At 44.4% G+C, this 19,373-nt stretch overlaps 1 protein-coding gene and 1 long non-coding RNA gene across 2 annotated transcripts; both read left to right on the top strand.

The window, feature by feature from the left end:
- Positions 1-448: 448 nt before the first annotated feature.
- Positions 449-11,433, top strand: LOC147653767 (endogenous retrovirus group 3 member 1 Env polyprotein-like). Its single transcript, XM_086885333.1, has 2 exons — positions 449-1,101; positions 8,814-11,433. Exon 2 carries the CDS (start codon positions 8,998-9,000, stop codon positions 10,798-10,800), a length of 1,803 nt encoding a protein of 600 aa, XP_086741459.1. The 5' UTR covers positions 449-1,101; positions 8,814-8,997; the 3' UTR covers positions 10,801-11,433.
- A 1,965-nt stretch (positions 11,434-13,398) lies between these two features.
- On the top strand, positions 13,399-15,183 carry LOC147653768 (uncharacterized). The gene is made up of 2 exons (XR_015285762.1): positions 13,399-13,484; positions 14,978-15,183. It is a non-coding gene; the product is annotated as an uncharacterized LOC147653768 (long non-coding RNA).
- The last annotated feature ends 4,190 nt before the right edge of the window (positions 15,184-19,373 follow it).

Raw genomic sequence — 19,373 nt, forward strand, 5'->3', positions numbered from 1 at the left:
GCGGGGCCAAGCAGGGCTGGGGGGTGGTGCAGGATGGAGGAATATCAGGGGGAACAAAGGGATTTTGATAAGGTTAGGGGCGGGAACCAGTGGGTGGAAGGGATTATGGGTAGGAGAAAGGGGATGCACCATGTGGCCAGGTAACATGTGGCCGGTGCCATCTTGGCTCTTAACCACATGGGGATAGGAAGGTACATTTTCTTTAACGCAGGGAAAAGAAGGCTATGGAGAGGCAGTCCTGATGGCTTGTGAACCAGAACGGGGTGGCTGAGAGAGACACACAGGACTAGAACTTGTATTGTTTGTCCTGGGTATCTCTTCCAGTGGAAGACCAGAGGGTTTGGGAGAAAAGTTAGGGGAATTAGGTGGAGACTGCAGTTCCCATTTGTCTTTCGTTTTTATTTCTCTGTTAACCAATTCTTTTCAAATTAAAAGAAAAACCGGGAGGTGTTATAAGTATTTATAGTATTATGATTGTAATTGTTAGTCTGTTAGTATGTTCTTGTTTTCCCCTATTAACTGTATTGGTTTTGACCCCAGTTGTCAATTATGTAAACCCCTCCCCTTATTCCCGAACCTTCCCTGCCCGTCATCCTGGCCTGCCCTAATCCCCCTACCCATCATTATAAACCCGACCCTTTCTCCCAGAACCTTCCATGCTCCTCACCCCTACTTCGGTTCACGATTGGTTCCCTAGTTGCCCTCCCGCCCATGACATGTCCCTATTGGTCACCAGTAATGTAACCGCCTCCCCTCACTCCTCCTCCCCTGATCCCTCATTGGACCCTGAGTTGTACCCTCCCCTGGGGATCAAGCGGTATATAACCTTGTGCACAGCTGTGTTGGGGGCTCTCCTTCCTCGTCGGGTTGTGAGTTGCAGGGAGTCAGGCTAGCCTGTCTCCCTACTCCTGTTGGTATTTTTGCCATCACGCCCAGAGGTGGTCCCGGAGTAGTACAGATTTGGGTGGCGCGCATTTTCTTTTTATATGTACCCCTGGACTACGTCGAGACCACGGAAGGGTTGCTGGATAGAACCTGAAGACCAGCAGGAGTGACAGCCCGGTGAGAAGGACCCCCCTCTCCAGGGAGCAACCCTGACAGGTAAGGTGTTGGGGTGAAGGGGGGAGGGACCCCCTTAGGCTAGGAGGGAGACGGGCAAACCCCAGGGACCCAGAGAAGGGAGACGGGTGACCCCTAGGGACCCCAAAGTGCCTGGGACAACACCTGAGAGAGGGATTCCCCAGAAATCTAACTGAAGGTCCCGAGCTTCAGAAGTTTGGGAGGGGACTCTGAAGCCCTTGAGGCCGGGAAGGTGCCAGAGTCCATACACCACAGTGTGGAAGACCAGGTGGGAAGGTTTTTGTGAGTTAGACCATCTGGGGAATTAGGACCCGGAAGTGGGGAGGTAACTTTTCTCTTGACAGGGGAGAAAGGGGGTACTCACTCCGGGGTTTGTGCTCCTCGGGGGGGGTTGAGGGACAACCTGGGGAGATAGGACCCCGAACTAGGAACCTCGCCCGGAGATTTTGGGGTTCATAGGGGGGAACCTCACAAGACGGAGACCCTAGAGAAAGAATAAGGGCCACTGGTTGTGGGAAGGGCCTCCTACTCATTAGGATTAGGAGGGAATGGTTTTAGAGCCTGTCATTATAGGGTTCTTGTATAAGGTTCTTTGAGTTCTGGTTATTTATAAGTTCCTTGGTTGTTAGTTGAATTTCCTTTTTTTAAGAGATACTTTTTTTTCCAAAGAATTCATTGCAATTCAGATTTGTGTTGCCCGTCATTAAATTTCAGTTTGGGTAGGGGCACATTATCCATTTAATTGGAGGCTTTGTTGTGGATTGTGTGGCTGGTCGAGCAGCCTGTGGACTCTGTGGTGAGCAGGGATTGTGTGGCTGGCAGGGCAGCCATTTTGTTGTGGATCTTGTGGCTGGTCGAGCAGCCATTTCGTATTGATTGTGTAGCCGGCAGAACAGCCATCTTGGTATGGGAGGCTAAGTGGCTGAAAGGATGGCCAGTTTGTTGCTGTGGCAGCCATTTTAAGCGGTGAAGGTCGATTGCTGATTAGTCTTAATTCTATCATTTAACTATTTCTTATTGTCTGCCATTTGGGGTTTTTCTTTATTGTCCGCCATTTTGTTTTCACCCAATTATTTCCAATTGTCTGCCATTTTGCTTCTACTTGATTACATTTAATTAATTGTCCGCCATTTTGGTCTTACCTGATTACATTTATATTTAATTATTATTTTCTATTGTCCGCCATTTTGTTTTCACCCGATTATTTTCAATTGTCCGCCATTTTGTTTTCACTTGATTAATTACTATTTTCTATTGTCCGCCATTTTGTTTTTACCCGATTTTTTTTAAAATTGTCCGCCATTTTGTTTTTACTTGATTACATTTATATTTAATTATTGTTTTCAATTGTCCGCCATTTTGTTTTGACTTAGTTACATTTATATTAAATTACTATTTCCTATTGACCACCATTTTGTTTTTACCCGATTATTTCCAATTGTCCGCCATTTTGTTTTTACCTGATTACATTTATACTTAATTATTGTTTTTCAATTGTCCACCATTTTGTTCTTACCTGATTACATTTATATTTAATTATTATTATTTCCTATTGTCTGCCATTTTGTTTTTACCCGATTACTTATTTGACCTGATTACTTTTGTGTTTAGATATTGTTTTCAATTGTCAGCTATTTTGCTTTCAACCCGATTATTTTAATTGTTTGCCATTTCGGTTTTTTTTTATTTCATTACATTTATATTTAATTATTGTTTCCAATTCTCCGTCATTCTGTTTCTACCCGACAGTTTACATTTAAGTATTATTATTCTCAATAGTCTGTCGTTTTGTTTCTATTCTAATACATTGATAACACTTCCTAGGTGTTTTTGATTCTGGTTATTAAAGTGTGAGGCCATAGGTGTGTATTTCGTTTTGGTTTGATATATATATATATATATTTATTTACATTACTTAGAGCACATAGAAAGGCAATATGGGGCAATGTGTGGGGAAGAGTGGCAATAAGAAAAATAGGAAAGAAAAGATGCCAAGAGAAATACCTCTGAATAGCCCACTGGGAAAAATGCTGAGTAAGTGGGAGAAGGAGGAAAGGCTAAATGAATTAGATAAGGTAAAAATGATAGAATATTGCATGGAAATATGGCCAAAAGAGAGCATTTCTGAGGGCCCGGTGTTTTGGCCCTGGTATGGGTCGGGAGAGAGATGGTTGTGTTTGGCCCTGATTAAACACGTAAGTTTAAGGGAGACATCAAATGAAGAGGAAGTAAAATATGCCAGTTGTTGGCTTGATGATGGTAAGAGGGGAGAAGAAATTAAAGTATATAAAGTAACTAAGGAGTCTGAAAAAGGAGAGGAAGAGAAACCAGAGAGGAAATGGGACCCTTTAGAAAACCTCCCACCACCTCCTCCCCCAACTCCACCTATGGTGCATCATCCTCCTCCTCTGCCATTAACATCTTACCCTACGTTACCTCAAGCTTCCCTGGTCCCCTCGTCTGTATCTACATACCCAGTATTAGAGCCCACTACCTCTTCTTACAGAGCCTCTAATTTCCCGGTCGCCTTCCCCATGACACTGACACCCTCTTTGGGATTACCAGTGGAGATTTCAACCTCAACTCTTCCACCAAGGCCTCCTCTTAACATCCTTGCAGTTCCCGCAGCATCCCAGAGCGCCCAATTGAGTGATTCTCCCTCAACTAACCCGAACGTCCCTGTATCCCTTCCGGTCCCCGATAAACAGAGTTGGGATGAAGGGGGACATAGATATAATACCAGATTCCAAACAAAAAGAAATGAAGACAGAAGTGGAATGGCAGAAAAGTTGTTCCCGTTGCGGGAAGTACCCATGGGAGGTGCCAGAGGAGGTATAGGGTTTGTGAATGCCCCTCTAACCGCCTCGGAGGTGCGGAACTTTAAAAAAGAGATAAAAACCCTACTGGAAGATCCAATTGGGATCTCTAATCAGCTAGAACAATTCTTAGGCCCGAGTGTATACACCTGGGAAGAATTGAATTCAATATTGAATATCCTGTTTTCCCCAGAGGAAAATCAGTTGATTAGAGCTGCTGCAATGAGGATATGGGAGAGGGAAAATCGGATTGGCCCCAGAGGGGAGGAGAAGGTTCCAAATCGAGATCCTGGGTGGAATCCCAATGAGGAAGAGGGAAGAGGGAGTATGAGAGATTACAGAACATTAATGATTAGAGGTATAAGGGAGGCAGTACCGAGAGCGAATAACGCAAAGCTAGCCTTCGATAGTCATCAGGAGAAGGAAGAGACACCTAGTGCGTGGTTGGAGAGGTTGAGAAGAAACTTCCAGCTATACTCAAGTGTCGATCCAGAAAGCCCGGAAGGACAGGTGCTAGTAAAAATACAATTTGTGACCAAGGCGTGGGTGGATATAAGAAGAAAATTAGAAAAATTGGGTGATTGGCAGGAGAAGGGGTTGAATGAACTGCTGAGGGAAGCACAGAAAGTTTATCTGAGGAGGGAAGAGGAGAAAACAAAAGCAAAAGCAAAAATAATGATAGCAGTGGCCAAAGAGAGCATGGGGGGAGAAAAAGGAGGAGCCAAAAAGGATGACAAGAAGGAATTCAAGAGGTGGGAGGAGGAAAAGGAAGGGAGAGATGGAGGAGAGAGAAGGATACAAAGGTCAGAATTAATATGCTATTATTGTAATGGGAGAGGACATATTAAGAAGTTTTGTAAGAAGAGGCAACAAGATGAATACATAGCCAAGGAACAGGACACCCTAGAAAAAATATTGAAAGGGGATGATTAGGGGTGTCAGGGGTTCTATGCTCTGAGGGACGGCATGAAACATCGAAAAGAACCCTTGGTAAAATTGGAAGTAGGCCCTCAGAACGAAGAATATGAATTTTTGGTTGATACAGGGGCAGATAGATCAAGTGTCTCCAAAATTCCAGAAGGATATAGTTTAAGTGAAAGGACTTGCAAAGTAAATGGTGCTGAAAATAATCCATTTGAAGTTTTTATTATAGAAGGGGTAATAGTTAAGGGGGGTTTCCGAGAAGGGTGTGTGGATCTGCTATACATCCCGGACATAAAGTGCAATCTATTGGGCCGGGACCTACAAGTGCAATTACAAATAGGAGTAATACCAACAGAGGGGCAGATGGTGGCTAAGATGTTGTTGTTAAGAGAAGAGGATGAGAGCGAGATAGATCAAAGAGTATGGGCAGAAAAAGGGCAGCATGGGTTGTTGGACATTCTTCCAATAGAGGTAAAAATGAAGCCTGGAATACCACCTATCCGAATACGACAGTATCCCATATTGGTAGAAGGGAGACGAGGACTGAATGGTATCATTAATGAGTTGATTGAAGGAGGGATACTAGAACCATGCATGTCCCCCCATAATACTCCCATCTTGCCGGTCAAGAAATCAGATGGTACCTACCGGCTAGTGCAAGATTTGAGGGAGGTTAACAGACAGACCATCACTCGGTATCCGGTGGTAGCCAATCCTTATAACCTACTGGATAGGATACCGTCAGACCACAAATGGTTTAGCGTAATCGATTTAAAGGACGCTTTCTGGTCTTGCCCGTTAGAGAAAGAGAGTAGGAAATGGTTTGCTTTTGAGTGGACAGACACCGAGACTGGTAGGAAACAGCAATTACAATGGACTAGGTTACCGCAAGGCTTCACGGAATCCCCGAATTTATTTGGGCAGGCTCTACAAGAACTGATGAGTGAATTCAGGCCCATGGGAAGTGTTAATATTTTGCAATATGTTGATGATTTATTAGTTTCGGGTGAATTAAAAGATGAAGTACGAGAAACTACAATTAGTCTATTAAATTATTTGGGAAAGAAAGGACTAAGGGTGTCCAGGAAAAAGTTGCAGTTCGTAGAATCTGAAGTGAGATATTTAGGGCATTTGATTGGGCAAGGATACAAAAAGTTAGACCCAATCCGAGTACAAGGAATATTGTCTTTATCAGCGCCAAAAACTAAAACGGACATAAGAAAATTGCTAGGATTGACTGGATTTTGCAAGTTCTGGATAGAAGAATATACGAAATTGGTGAAGTTTTTATATGAAAAATTAGCAGAGGAGGAACCTATTACTTGGAGAGAAGAAGATGAGAAGAAGTTAAAGGAGTTAAAAGAAAAATTGGCTAGTGCCCCGGTTTTAAGTTTACCTGATTTAAACCGATTATTTGAGTTATTTGTTAATGTTAAAGAGGGAATAGCGTATGGAGTTTTAGTTCAAGAATGGTGTGGGATTAGGAAACCTATTGCATATGTGTCAAAATTATTAGACCCTGTGGTCAGAGGGTGGCCAAATTGTCTTCAGGCTTTGGCAGCAACAGCAGTCCTCATAGAGGAAGGTTACAAATTAACTTTTGGAAGTAAAATCAAAGTGTACACACCGCATGATTTAAAATCTATTTTGAGCAAAAGAGCCAGTGATTGGATATCGGACAGCAGACTCTTAAAATATGAACTGATGATAAATAACAGAGAGAACTTGGAACTGGCAGTGACGAAGATCCAAAATCCATCCCAATTTTTGTATGGAGAACCAACAGAAGAAGGACTAGAACATTGGTGTTTAAAAATCATTGATCTACAAACAAAAGTAAGGGAAGACCTACAGGCATGTCCATTGACGGAAGGGGAAGTTTTGTTTGTAGATGGATCTTCTAGGATGATGAATGGAAAAAGGGTGAGTGGTTATGCAGTCATTAATGGAAAGAATATGACAGTTATAGAGAAAGGAAGGTTACCTGATGGCTGGTCAGCACAATGCTGCGAAATCTACGCATTGTTAAAGGGTTTAGAATGGCTAAACCGGAAAAAAGGGACCATTTATACAGACTCTAAATATGCTTATGGAGTGGTACATACCTTTGGCAGAGTATGGGTTGAAAGAGGGTTCATAAGTTCAAAAGGGAAGACATTGATACATGAGGGCATCATAAAAGCTGTGTTAAAAGCCTTGAAGGGACCAGAGGAAATAGCGGTGGTCCATGTAAAAGGGCATCAGAGAGGGGATTCAATGGAAATAAGGGGGAATCGTATGGCGGACCAGTCAGCAAAAGCAGCAGCGTTGGAACAGATTGAGATGGTTTTCCAGTTAAGAGAAGTGAGAATTGAAGATGGAGGTGATCCAGACAAAAGTGAGAAAGAAGTCCCTGTATTTAATGAGAAAGAACAGAAGGAGCTACAAAGAATAGGTGCGAGTAAGAATGAGAAGGGGGAGTGGAGATTACAAGATGGGAGACAAGTTCTGAACAAAGCATTAGCAAGGAAAATATTGGAAGCTTTACATGCCTCTACGCATTGGGGAACACAGGCAATATGTGATCATTTCATGAGGACCTATGTCTGCATTGGGGTATTTGAAATCATTAAAGCAATTACACGAGAATGTATGATATGTCAGAAAGTAAATAAAAAGGTAATGCGAAAGACATCATATGGGGGAAGAGAGCTAGCTAAAAGGCCATTCCAAAACATACAAATAGACTTCACGGAACTGCCCCAGGTTCAAAGATTTAAATACTTGCTGGTAGTAATAGACCACTTGACCCATTGGGTAGAAGCATATCCAACGGCAAAGGCAACGGCAGAGGTGGTCAGCAAAATTCTACTAGAACAAATTATTCCCAGATACGGGATAATAAATATCATAGATTCAGACAGAGGTCCTCATTTTACTGCCAGTGTTTTACATAAGATCACAGCAGCTTTGGGCATTGCTTGGAAACTACATACTCCCTGGCGACCACAAAGTTCGGGAAGAGTAGAAAGGATAAATCAGACACTGAAGATCGCTCTCACAAAATTGTCTGAAGAAACCGGAATGAATTGGATTAAATGCCTTCCATTAGCCCTATTGAGGGTACGGACACAACCAAGGGCAGACTTGGGGGTGTCGCCATACGAGATGATGTTTGGGTTGCCCTTTTTAACTACTCTAGATGGCATTGGAACTTATGAAGAGGGGGAGCAAAATCTGAGGAAGTATATACAAACAATAGCTAATAACTTACAAGAGTTAAGAAAAAGGGGATACCTTCCCCAGACCACCCCATTAGACATCAAGATTCATAGAGTCAACCCAGGGGATTGGGTCCTCATTAAGGCTTGGAAAGAACAACCACTGACACCAAAGTGGGAAGGTCCCTTCCAGGTTCTATTAGTTACTGAGACTGCTGTACATACACGAGAGAAAGGATGGACACATGCCACCAGAGTAAAAGGACCAGTTCCGGCACCAGAGGAACCAGCTCCAGCACCCAGTGAATGGACCACAGAGAAGATAACAGACACCAAGTTAATTTTCAGGAAGAAGCCTTAAACTGGGTTCAACTGTATAACTTATTAAAAATAATTAATATTTATTTATGTATTTATTACTGTCTACTTATCATAACTTAAAATGCCGAGATGATTAATATTTATTTATTTATTTATTTATTGCTATCTATTTATCATAACCTACTGACTAATTTATTGGGAAAGAAGATTCCAAAATGATTAATATTTATTCATTTATTTATCACTACCTATTTAGCATAACTTAACAACTGCATATCTATTTGTTTATTTACTTGATATTTTAAAATACAGACTGAGAGATGTAATGATACTGGTTATATGAGAAAAAAAAAAAAAGACTTAAGTGAGACAAATTGTAATATAAGGCAAGATGTTGAGTTAAACTGTTAAAAAGTGTGAATAAGTTGTAATATTTGTGAATAAGTGGTAACATTTGTGCTTCTCCTTACAGATCGGCAGATCCTGAGAGACAAATAGAACATTCCCTCACATCTCTAGAGATCAGGCCCTAAAAAGAATTAACAAGTTGATACGGAAGGGAATCTAAACTCCTGCCGCAAAGAAGCGAGGAGGTAGCCGGAAAGGAGAGTAGAAAAGGGGAGGCAAGACCGAGCAGAGACACTTTTGCCACGAATATGGGTGGGAGAGTTATCTGCATCGGACTCCCATGGGTATTCCTCCTGTTGACTCTCCAAGAAGGGGAAGGGCTCCCTTGCGACAAATGTTACTACCCCATATATGCGGGAGAATCTCGGACAGCCATCCTCAGAATCCATACGAATCCAAGTCCCCGATGTATCAACTTTTTGGAGTTAACCACTTGTGAAGAGGATGGCAAGGTTTATTGGCTGTCGGAAAATGTAGGTGATTTTAAGCGGAAACTGTTGGGGGAATGTCCTATGAAAGAAAAATGGATCTGTTCAGAAATAAAGCCAGAAGAGAGGGATGATGAAGGGGGCAGAGATTACAGATCAGACTGGGTTAAGGAAAAGGAAATAAAAGGGATAGTCAAGCAGGGTCCTGGGATACAGGCATTAGGAGGTAAGAATCTCTTCCTAGACTTGGCTGAGAGGATAAGTCGGGAATTTAACATCACTAACTGCTGGATTTGTGGAGACACCCAAATGGCGGAGATCTGGCCATGGGAAGGGATACCTCTAACCCCACAAAACTTACTAAGGGCATTGGAACAAGGGAAGACAATCCAAGATAAGAGGTCCTTGGAGGAAGTATGGAGTTTGCGGTCTGAAGTCATTGGAGAAGAATGCATTTGGAGAAAAGGACCCCAGTTTAAGTTCTGTGTGGGTGAGTTGCCGTGTAAAAGATATTTTGTAACAAATGACACACATAAATGGTGGATTCCTCGAGCACCTCATTGGTATTGGGCTAAGGAGAAGGAACCGAGATGCTCTTATGTGGAGAGGGAAAACTTATATGAGTGTGCAACTACAGATCCAAACCCGAATCCACTACGGGGGGATAAAAGGTTAGCCAAATTTTGGCACCATATTGGAGTGGACACCATAGAACCCCCGAGCTTCTGGAAGGCTCCAATTAATTTCTATTGGATTTGTGGGAGGTCAGCCTATGTTATGCTGCCTAAAGACTGGGCGGGAAGCTGCACACTTGGAACTATTAAACCTTCCTTTTTCCTTCTTCCCCGATTAGAGGGTCGGCATTTGGGGGTTCCATTGTATGATGATCTGAAGAGAAAAAGGAGAGAGGTGTTGATTGGGGGAACCCAGAAATGGGGAGACGATGAGTGGCCACCAGAACGAATTATAGCAACCTATGGCCCGGCCACCTGGGCGCAAGATGGATCATGGGGATACAGAACCCCAATATATATGCTAAACAGACTGATACGGTTACAAGCAGTAGTAGAGATTATCTCTAATCAGTCCAGCCTAGCCCTTGATTTGCTGTCTGCACAAGCCCGACAAATGAGGACCATGATCTATCAAAACCGGTTAGCTCTAGACTACCTACTGGCAGAGGAGGGAGGCGTGTGTGGGAAGTTCAACTCCTCCGAGTGTTGCGTTGAGATAGACGACCACAGTGAGGTAATCAAGAACATAACTACTAACATCAGAAGACTAGCACATGTCCCAGTTCAAAAGTGGTCCTCATTAGCCAAGACCGGTTGGTGGAATAATCTTTTTAATGGAGAGTGGTGGAAAAAGCTGCTTATTGTTATAGGCTGTATATTAACCGGTGTCTCTTTCCTCCCTTGTTTAATCCCATGGATAATCCGGACCATCACGAAAACTGTACAAAAATCCCTGGAACTGAGTTTGCAACAAGAATTAAGTGAGAACATTTATCGGATAAAGACTGAAAACTCAGACAAAGATCATAGACCTGAATCAGCAGTAACCCTCTACAGGAACTTCCAGAAGCTTCGAAAAATCTATAAAGAGTATGAAGAAGAAGTCTGAAGTTAGGACAAGAAGCACATTGACTATAAGTGCTTTTGATGCGGGCTTAAGTTAGTGAAGACTGCTTTGAGGACTGTTTATAAGATTTGGACTTAAGCCCGATCAAAGTTTAAGAGGGGGGAATTGTTATAAGTATTTATAGTATTATGATTGTAATTGTTAGTCTGTTAGTATGTTCTTGTTTTCCCCTATTAACTGTATTGGTTTTGACCCCAGTTGTCAATTATGTAAACCCCTCCCCTTATTCCCGAACCTTCCCTGCCCGTCACCCTGGCCTGCCCTAATCCCCCTACCCATCATTATAAACCCGACCCTTTCTCCCAGAACCTTCCATGCTCCTCACCCCTACTTCGGTTCACGATTGGTTCCCTAGTTGCCCTCCCGCCCATGACATGTCCCTATTGGTCACCAGTAATGTAACCGCCTCCCCTCACTCCTCCTCCCCTGATCCCTCATTGGACCCTGAGTTGTACCCTCCCCTGGGGATCAAGCGGTATATAACCTTGTGCACAGCTGTGTTGGGGGCTCTCCTTCCTCGTCGGGTTGTGAGTTGCAGGGAGTCAGGCTAGCCTGTCTCCCTACTCCTGTTGGTATTTTTGCCATCAAATAAAGGTTTGGCTACTTCTTTTAACATCCAGAAGTGTCCAGACCCTTGTTTGTTTTTGACAGGAGGAATTTCAGAGCCGATTTGTCTCCTCCTTCTATTTTTAAGGTTAATAAATTTCCAATTTCATCCCAGGCAGTTACTGAGTCTAATTGCAACAATTTGATCTGTTCACTTTGCTGAGTCAAATATGATACAAACTGTTTTAACTTATTTTTTTTAATTTTTACATTTGTGGTTTTTAAAAAATTCTGTATTTTTTGTGTATGACTCCTTTCTTGTATGGTGAGCTGTGAACCCATTCTGAAAGTTAAGGCAGCTCTGCACACAATCTGTCTATTTTCCTTACTGCAGAAAACAAACTCACACTTGGCAAGGGTAACCGGGAAAATTCACTCTCCTCCTCTCTGCCCACAGCTGGGGGAACCCCACCGCTTCCGGGACGGCTGCCGCTCGGAAGGGGTTTTCCAGGACCACAGTCCCCCAGGGTCTGTTTCACTCCCACCCGCCACCCCGACCCGGCATTGGAGTTAATTCTTACCTTGTTCTGTTGTTTCTGGCGGTAGAAGGATACCCGTTGCCTGGAGTCGGTCCCCTGGTGCTGGAGGATTTTTGACTCCCTTTTGGAAACTTTTTATTTGCTGTATTTTAAACGGCATCCAAAATTCTCCAAAGAACAGCTGGCCCGGGCTATGATAAGCCTTTGAACGTGGGCTTGTTCAGCCCCTCGGCCAGGAGCCACTCTGTTGCAATCCTCACCCGGGGGACCCCTCTGTCCTATCCCCGGTGGTGAGAGCCCTGCTCTTCAAGGAACACAGGTCGGGGAGGGATCCCGGAGTGTATACAACACGGACTCAAAGTATCCAGACACAGGAGGCCCAAACTTGCTTGGAAATAATCCCAGGTTTATTTCATGTCATCCATCCAGGGCAAGAAAGAGACAGAAAATGCCCTGGGTCTTCTCTCTTATACTAGGGGGCGGGGGTGATCAGGGGACACAGGGAAGTCACAGCCAATGGGACTGTGGGAAGGGAAAAGGTTCTCAGGTAGGAACTAACATTACACAGACTGAAGGTGAGTTTTACCCTTGGGATATACCAAGATTTTTAGATGCACTACAACAATCTTAAACCTACATCCTGTATCCTATTTTTAACATGTAACATCTGTAAAGGGGTCCATCTGCTTTGTAACACTAATTCCCTTGATTGCTTTGTAAAAATAACTTTCCAAATAGTTACAATTCAGTTAGAAGGCATCACCTCCATTTATCACACCCTTTTCCCATGAGGTTTCTTCAGCTGAAGTTGCTAACAAGGACCGGTCTTGAAAATGGAATGGGCTATTTTTTGTTCTATTTCTTGGGTCCTCAGTCCTGCGTGGGACTCGGTGGCTGGGTACTGCAGAGGCTCCAGCAAGACATCAAAGACGTCTGCCCCGCACCCAAGGGCAGCACAAGATCTCCTCCAGCACTGGCCTGTCAGCGGGATGCTTGGACAAACAGCAGCGGATCAGATGTTGGCACTCTGGGGCGAGAAGCCAGAATGCGCCGGTCACTTGAAGAAGGCTCCTGCCCCGCTATTCCCGGTGCCCACCGGGGGCCTTGGCTCAGTGTGGGCTCGGTGCTGGCGAGAGAGTGGCATGGACAGCGGTGAGCAGTGCAGGCGAGGAGCAGCGGAGCTCCAGACCTTTGGCCCCGCCACGCTGGAGGCCTCAGGGCTGCCTCCGCCTCCCAGCGCCGGGCTGGGGGTGTGCGGGGCTGCTTGGGAGGGAGCTGGGAGAGGCGCTGCTGGAGCCATAAGCTGCCCCTTCGTTCTGCCGCCGCTACTGAGCACCTGCGCCGGCCCCCCCCACATTGGAGGGGGATGAAGCCAGAGCTGCCGCCCCACCTCCAAATTCGGAGGAGGACGGAGCCCTTGCCAGACCCCCCAAAGCGGAAGGGGGACAGTGACTATCTCCTGTCCTGTTACATCACAGGGGACACAGACACAACACCGGCTCCCCCCATACCTGAGGGCGATGGATGCAGAGGGTCCCCTGAAAGCGGAGAGGGACCGAGATCACCCCTGGTGCGGCAAAGGTAAGGAGGATGGAGAAACTCCCGATCATCCTGCGGGGTGAGAGAGAAAGGGACACTCCTGTCACTCCCCTTCCTCCCCCACCCCAGTTACTCCCAAGCATGCCCCAGGCCGCGAAGGACAGAGACCCCTCGAGCATTCCCCCGGGGACCAGACAAAATAGAATTGGCAGAAATGCAACTTAACAACTGTCTTGGTTTTAGAATACAGGTGTCTGCTAGGGAGGGCAGGAGCCTCCCTTGGAATGAAAGAATGTAGACCCCATCCCTCCGAATTATTATAATTTTGAAATCAAGGGGCTTTCAGGCAGAGATCTGGGGATAGGAATAACAGTTCTTTACTAGTATAACCAGGCCAAACAACAATAACTACAGCATTAGCAAGAAAACAGAACCAGGGGCGCTGTGACAGCTTTCTCGGCTGAGACGGGATGGAGGAGAGGCTTTGTTTCACAAACCCCCTTGGGCGGGCAGTCCTGGTGTTCCTGCAGGGCTCTGAGGAACAGTCAGCTGGAACAGCAGGGATGAGCTGAGATCCTGGGCCGGTGGCTGAGGTGGATCAGCAGCTCCGTGGTATAGAGTTTTTTAGCAGATGGTGGGCATGATATATTAGTAAAAGCCTGTCTGCACAAACCAGCCTCTGGAGTAAGTTGTAATATTAAGGGCTAAAATCCTTGAAACTTGTCTGCAGAAGAGAGAGTAAAGCAAAACAATATTCTTGTGTACAAGGGAAAAATGTAAACTTGTGTGTGCTAGCCAATAGTAGCTTGCTCTGCCCACGGACCCTGCAGCATCCTATAAAAGGTGTGTTAATAATAGAAATAAACGGTGTTCACATTTACTTCTGTGAAGACTGGTGAATAAACTGGCAATCTCTCAAAACCACGGCAGTGGCTGGCACTGCCACATGTCCCGGCAGGACAGCGGGTGCGAGGCCACCAACAAAGAGGGAAGAAGGAGAAGCAGCAGCAGCTCCGTCTGGGTGATGGCGAAATTCCTTTCTCTCCACCGCAACAGCTCCGCGCCCAAAGTGTCTTTCTCTGAGGCTGAAGAAAGCCCGCCAAACTGTTCCCACCCTCCTTTTTCCTGCCCCACTTCCCCCCTGGGCCCGCCCAAACTCTTTGTCTTTTGTCAAGCACCCACCAAGTACCCACAGTTAGGTTGTCCCCGCAACTAATGGGTAAAAACTCCATAGGCAAGCCAGAAGTTAAAAAAAAGGACACCTAACCCCCAACAACAACACATCAAATGCTTTGACTGATATTTTCTCCCCTAACGAGTTACTTGTGATGAAAATGCAAACAAATCGCATGTAAGAGAGTATGTTTGTTCATTATAAAATATGTTTGTTCATTATAGGATATGTTCGTTTGGTAACTAAGTTTGTGGTAATGCTTGTTCGTTGCTTAAGATGTGTGGTTATGCTTGTTTGTTATTTAGGATGTGGTTAGTTTTTTCGTAAGGGTTAGCACATGTGTATGAGTGGTATTTTCCAGGAAGCAAGAAGATGCCCCAGCAACAGTCTTAGAACATGCGCAGAGTGCTCCAGAAGTATCACAATGATAGGCTCATGAGCGACTTAAAAGGACAGACCAGAACCCCAGTGGGCGCGGCAGTTGGCAGGACGAAGGTCCCCCTGTCGCCCAGCGCTGCATTGCCTCTCTGTTTTGCTTGCTGTAATCAATAAAATTCTTTGATTGGACTTTTTGACTTTTGTTGATTAATAAAATCAGTAACATCGCAAATCCCCGGCACTCCCCATGGGAGAGGAGGAAGTAGACAACCCTGGTCACTTCACCAGGGGAGTGGAGGATAGAGGTGCCCTGTTCCCCCATAGGGAATGCTAAGCCCTCCCCCTAGTCAAGAGTGAAACCCAAACCTTAAAGAGTTTTAGATTTTGGAAAAGTTGGGAAAAGTTGGGGTTTTAATTGGGAATTGGCATTACTGAAACTGATTGGAATGGAGTAAGCTCTGCTGAGACTAATTAAAGCAAACAGATGGGCCATGCTAAAATTAAGGGCAAATGGAGAGGCATTGTAAAAGTTAGAAGGTAATTGCTAGCTATCCTAGATGTAGAAGCTGATTCAGCTGGGCTTGGGAAGGAAAACAGGGGACCTGATAAGGAACTTCTAAAACCTAAGACAATTGTAAATCAAAAAACTCATTAAAGCAGGAAACTAGGAGCCCAGCCAAAGGCCCATTTGTCCCATTTGTCATTTTGCCCTGAAAGGCAGGAAGGTCAAAATTCCTCCCTTCCAGGACCCCTACTCATAAAAAGACCATCGACCCATTTCAAAGAACAGCCTGGGCATGCTTAATTGCCTTTTTCTTCATTAGCATAAGAAGCAGAGAGGGGTGGTGACGGGGTTATAAAATTGTATTTGTATTCAATACTTCTGTAAATAAAAAGCCTGTAATCACCTGTATTCGGGGCCATGTGAGTATTAGGGGTGACCCAGCACCAGTCCAGTGCTGATTAAACATATTCTTTCTAACTAAAACAGTTAGAGAGTCTTTGTCCGTCATTGTTGGATATTGATACTAGATCATATCCATATTTTGCTAAATCAAGAAGAAAACCGCAAAGGTGAGCTGAAGATGGGGAAGTCCCCAGCCACCCTAAATGAAAGGAGGATGAAGAACCTCTCCCCTGGCCAAAGTTAAGGATAAACGCAGACCCCCTCCATCCCTCCCCCAAAAGGGGAGGAGGATGGAGACTCCCCAAGCCACCTCAAAGGGGAGAGTGGATGAAAGTTCCCTGGTCCCCCATAGGGCAAAGGAAGATGGAGACCACCTGGACCCCCATAGGGAAGAAGAGGAAGGAGACCACATGGACCCCCTTCAGAAGGGAGAAGCATGGAGACCCCCCAGCCACCCCAAAGAGAAGTGTGGACAACCCCTGGTGGCCCCAACAGGGAGGAGCACAGAAACTCCCCGGCCACCCCAAAGGGGAGAGGAGGACAGAGAAGCTCCTGTGTCCCCCTCCCTTCCCCCATGCACCACTTCAGGCTGTGGGCTGCTCACAGGAACAGCATCTTTGCAGAAAACCATTGGGAGTCATACTTGAAAAGGTCAACATCAGACAGCAATGGGCACTTGCAGCTACGCAGGGCAAAGATTCCCTGGGCTGTACTAGGGGAAGTTTTGCCAGCAAGGCAAGGCAGCTGAGAACCAGGCTCTTCTCAGGACTCTCTGATCATGGGGAGGACAGAATCAGCATAAATTGAAAGAAGAGGAAAAAAGCAAAATGCATTTCAAGAGAAGATAAAAGTACTTTTACTCCAAGAGTGATTGAGCACAGACACAGATTTCCCAGAGAGATCATGGAGTCTTCTTCCTTGGGGATATTTGAAATAGGATTCAAAGACTTCCTGGCAACCCAGCCTGGCTGACCCTGCTTTGAGCAGGGCTTTGGACTAGGCAGTCTCCAGAGGTACTTCACAATGTTAGTAGTTCTCTGATTATGTTATTTAGGTTTACTTGCTGGTAAGCAAAGTTTCTGCAAGAGATGGACAAGTGTGGAGTTCATTTATAGCCATTCTGATGTGGTACCATCAAAAGCTTATTGTGGCAATTCTCACTAAACAGCTTTTAAATTCCACTCAACAATTTACTAAATAAGCTGAAACTCAGTGGCTCATCTGTCTTCACTTTGAAACAAATAATTTAAAAAAAAATCCTTGGAAGCAAAGGAGATAAAACCAGAACTAGCTGATAGAGATAGTAAATAAATGTACCTCTCTGAGCTGGGCATGCCCTAATAAAGTCCCTCCCTGAATTCTTGGGTGCAAAACCATGCAGGCAGCTGGCTGCCAAGCCCATTCTGTGATAGCATGAATCTTAGAAGCAGGGAACCATAGAATGGTTTGGTTTCAAAAGGTCCTTTAAAGGTTGTCAAACACTAAATCTTCCTCAAAGACCATTGACATAAATTTCTGAGGCTCAGTTATTTACCACAAGATGCCCATAAAGGAAAGACATTTGCCAACTGTGATCCCATCTGGACTGCAACCCCCCTTCAAACTGCAATTTTTTCCAGAAAGAGGAGTTATCTTTCCTTCTACTTTACAAAGTATTTTTAGTGAGTTTCCTCTCCTGAGTGTAGAACCATGACACACTAGACCACTTACAGTTCCTCTTACTCATGGGAAGGTTAAACAATTTTCATGTTTTCTTCAGCCTCTTGCTGCTTCTTTTACAACAGATGAGGAAGCCTATTCAAAAATGATACATTTAGTCCTGGCTTGGTTTACCCCAAGTCTTGCCATTCTGTGATTCCCTTAGCCTTCCAGACCCATTAGTGTTGGAAAAACTTCTGATAGATCATAAAACCAAGATCTGTGGCCATTTCATGAGCAGTATTGGTTCGAGGAATTTTTTTGATTCCGTGTGAAAGAAAAAGCTTAAGTCATCTCACAATCATGTCAGTGCAGAGCCGCTTAAGGGGAAAATACAGAACAGTAGCTTGGAATGATGAGGGATGAGCTCTGTGATTGAAAATTTTCATCACTGGTATGTTGGCTAGTGAGGTGTTGCTAAAACTTTGTCACTTCAGTTGATTTCCCTGATACATTCAGTGGTGGGCCAGGGAATCAGCTGCATCCCCATCAATTCCATCCAAGAGCTCAGACTCACTATACTAAAGGATCCATCCATCCTTTGGCTTTGGGCCCATCATTATAACTTGTGAAAGCTGGTGGTTGTTGTGTTAAGAAGAGGCAGAAATTATCTTCACTATAGTATTTTCCTTGGTCTCAGAAATAGCCTTTGGCTTGTTTCAGTCTCATTTCATCCTTTCCCAGATTTAATTTATTCTTGTTCGCTTGTAAAATCCCTGGAGTTTTTTGACTGCAAAGCAAGAAGAACTAAATGTTAACATCTGATACTTGCTTCTTATATCTCTAAAGGCCTTTCAGAACATGAAGCAGTGGTTTGTGCACTGTGTGGAAGATTGCTTGGTAAAGGGTTGCTGTCCTAAAGAATGACATAAACCAGAGATGACCAGAGTGTGCTCTCCCTCAGAAATGCAAACTCTGTCAACAACAGCCAGCAGGCTCAAGGAATCCCATTAGTGTGCAGTGTGGAGAAACTTGTCTGACTGGGGACAAGATTTGGATGGATCACTCCTGATTTCATTTACTGCCTCAGACTGGAGCCAGCTGATCCCTCCCTAGGGGAGATCAGTCATTCCTCTGGTCCCTTCCCCTTTATTCCATTCTGGAGGCACTAAGAGGCATTCAAGGCATTTGTGCCCTAGAAATTAAGAGACATATCACAGCTGGTTTTGATGAGGGTGGTCCCAGTTCTGTGTGTGCATGACCTGCCTGACAAGTGGGACGTGCCAGATGGCTGTTAGTTTGCCTACAACAATTTTGACTGACATCCAGGATATGTGGAAATGTCACAACTGACCAAATTCCTGTTGGCCATGATAAAACTTCAAGGGAATGAAACTGTTTCCAAGACACTTGCTTGAAGCCATCTTTGATCTGCATTTCCAAACACCAATAAGTGAGTGAAAATAGTGAGCAGAGCCACCAGTGTATTTTATCTTCACTTTTGTTTAGCAGAGTCTTGCATGGTAGGACCACTGCTGTTTTAAAGGCACAAGAAGGTTGTGGGAAAGGGAAGAAAAATCTGGCTGCAGAGAAATATAGAAGAACATTGCCCAAGTAATTTTATGTTTGGACTCTTCCTTAAAAAAACCCAAACAGAATAACTGCTTGGTTATAAATAGAAAATAATAAAAGAAAAAGGAAAGAGAAATTGAGAATAAATTGATTTTTTCTTTTCATTCTCTTAGTATTCAATTGTATATAAAAAAAAGATACAATGGTTAAGGAAATGCAGATAATAAGCAATAGAGTCCAGATATGGGTCTATGGTACTTAG

The sequence above is a fragment of the Cyanistes caeruleus genome, chromosome 4 (genome assembly GCF_971803275.1).
Source record: "Cyanistes caeruleus chromosome 4, bCyaCae1.hap1.1, whole genome shotgun sequence".
NCBI lineage: Eukaryota > Metazoa > Chordata > Aves > Passeriformes > Paridae > Cyanistes > Cyanistes caeruleus.

Excerpts from the sequence above, each read along its gene's own strand:
- LOC147653767 (XM_086885333.1), top strand. The coding sequence starts at position 8,998 with ATGGGTGGGAGAGTTATCTGCATCGGACTCCCATGGGTATTCCTCCTG.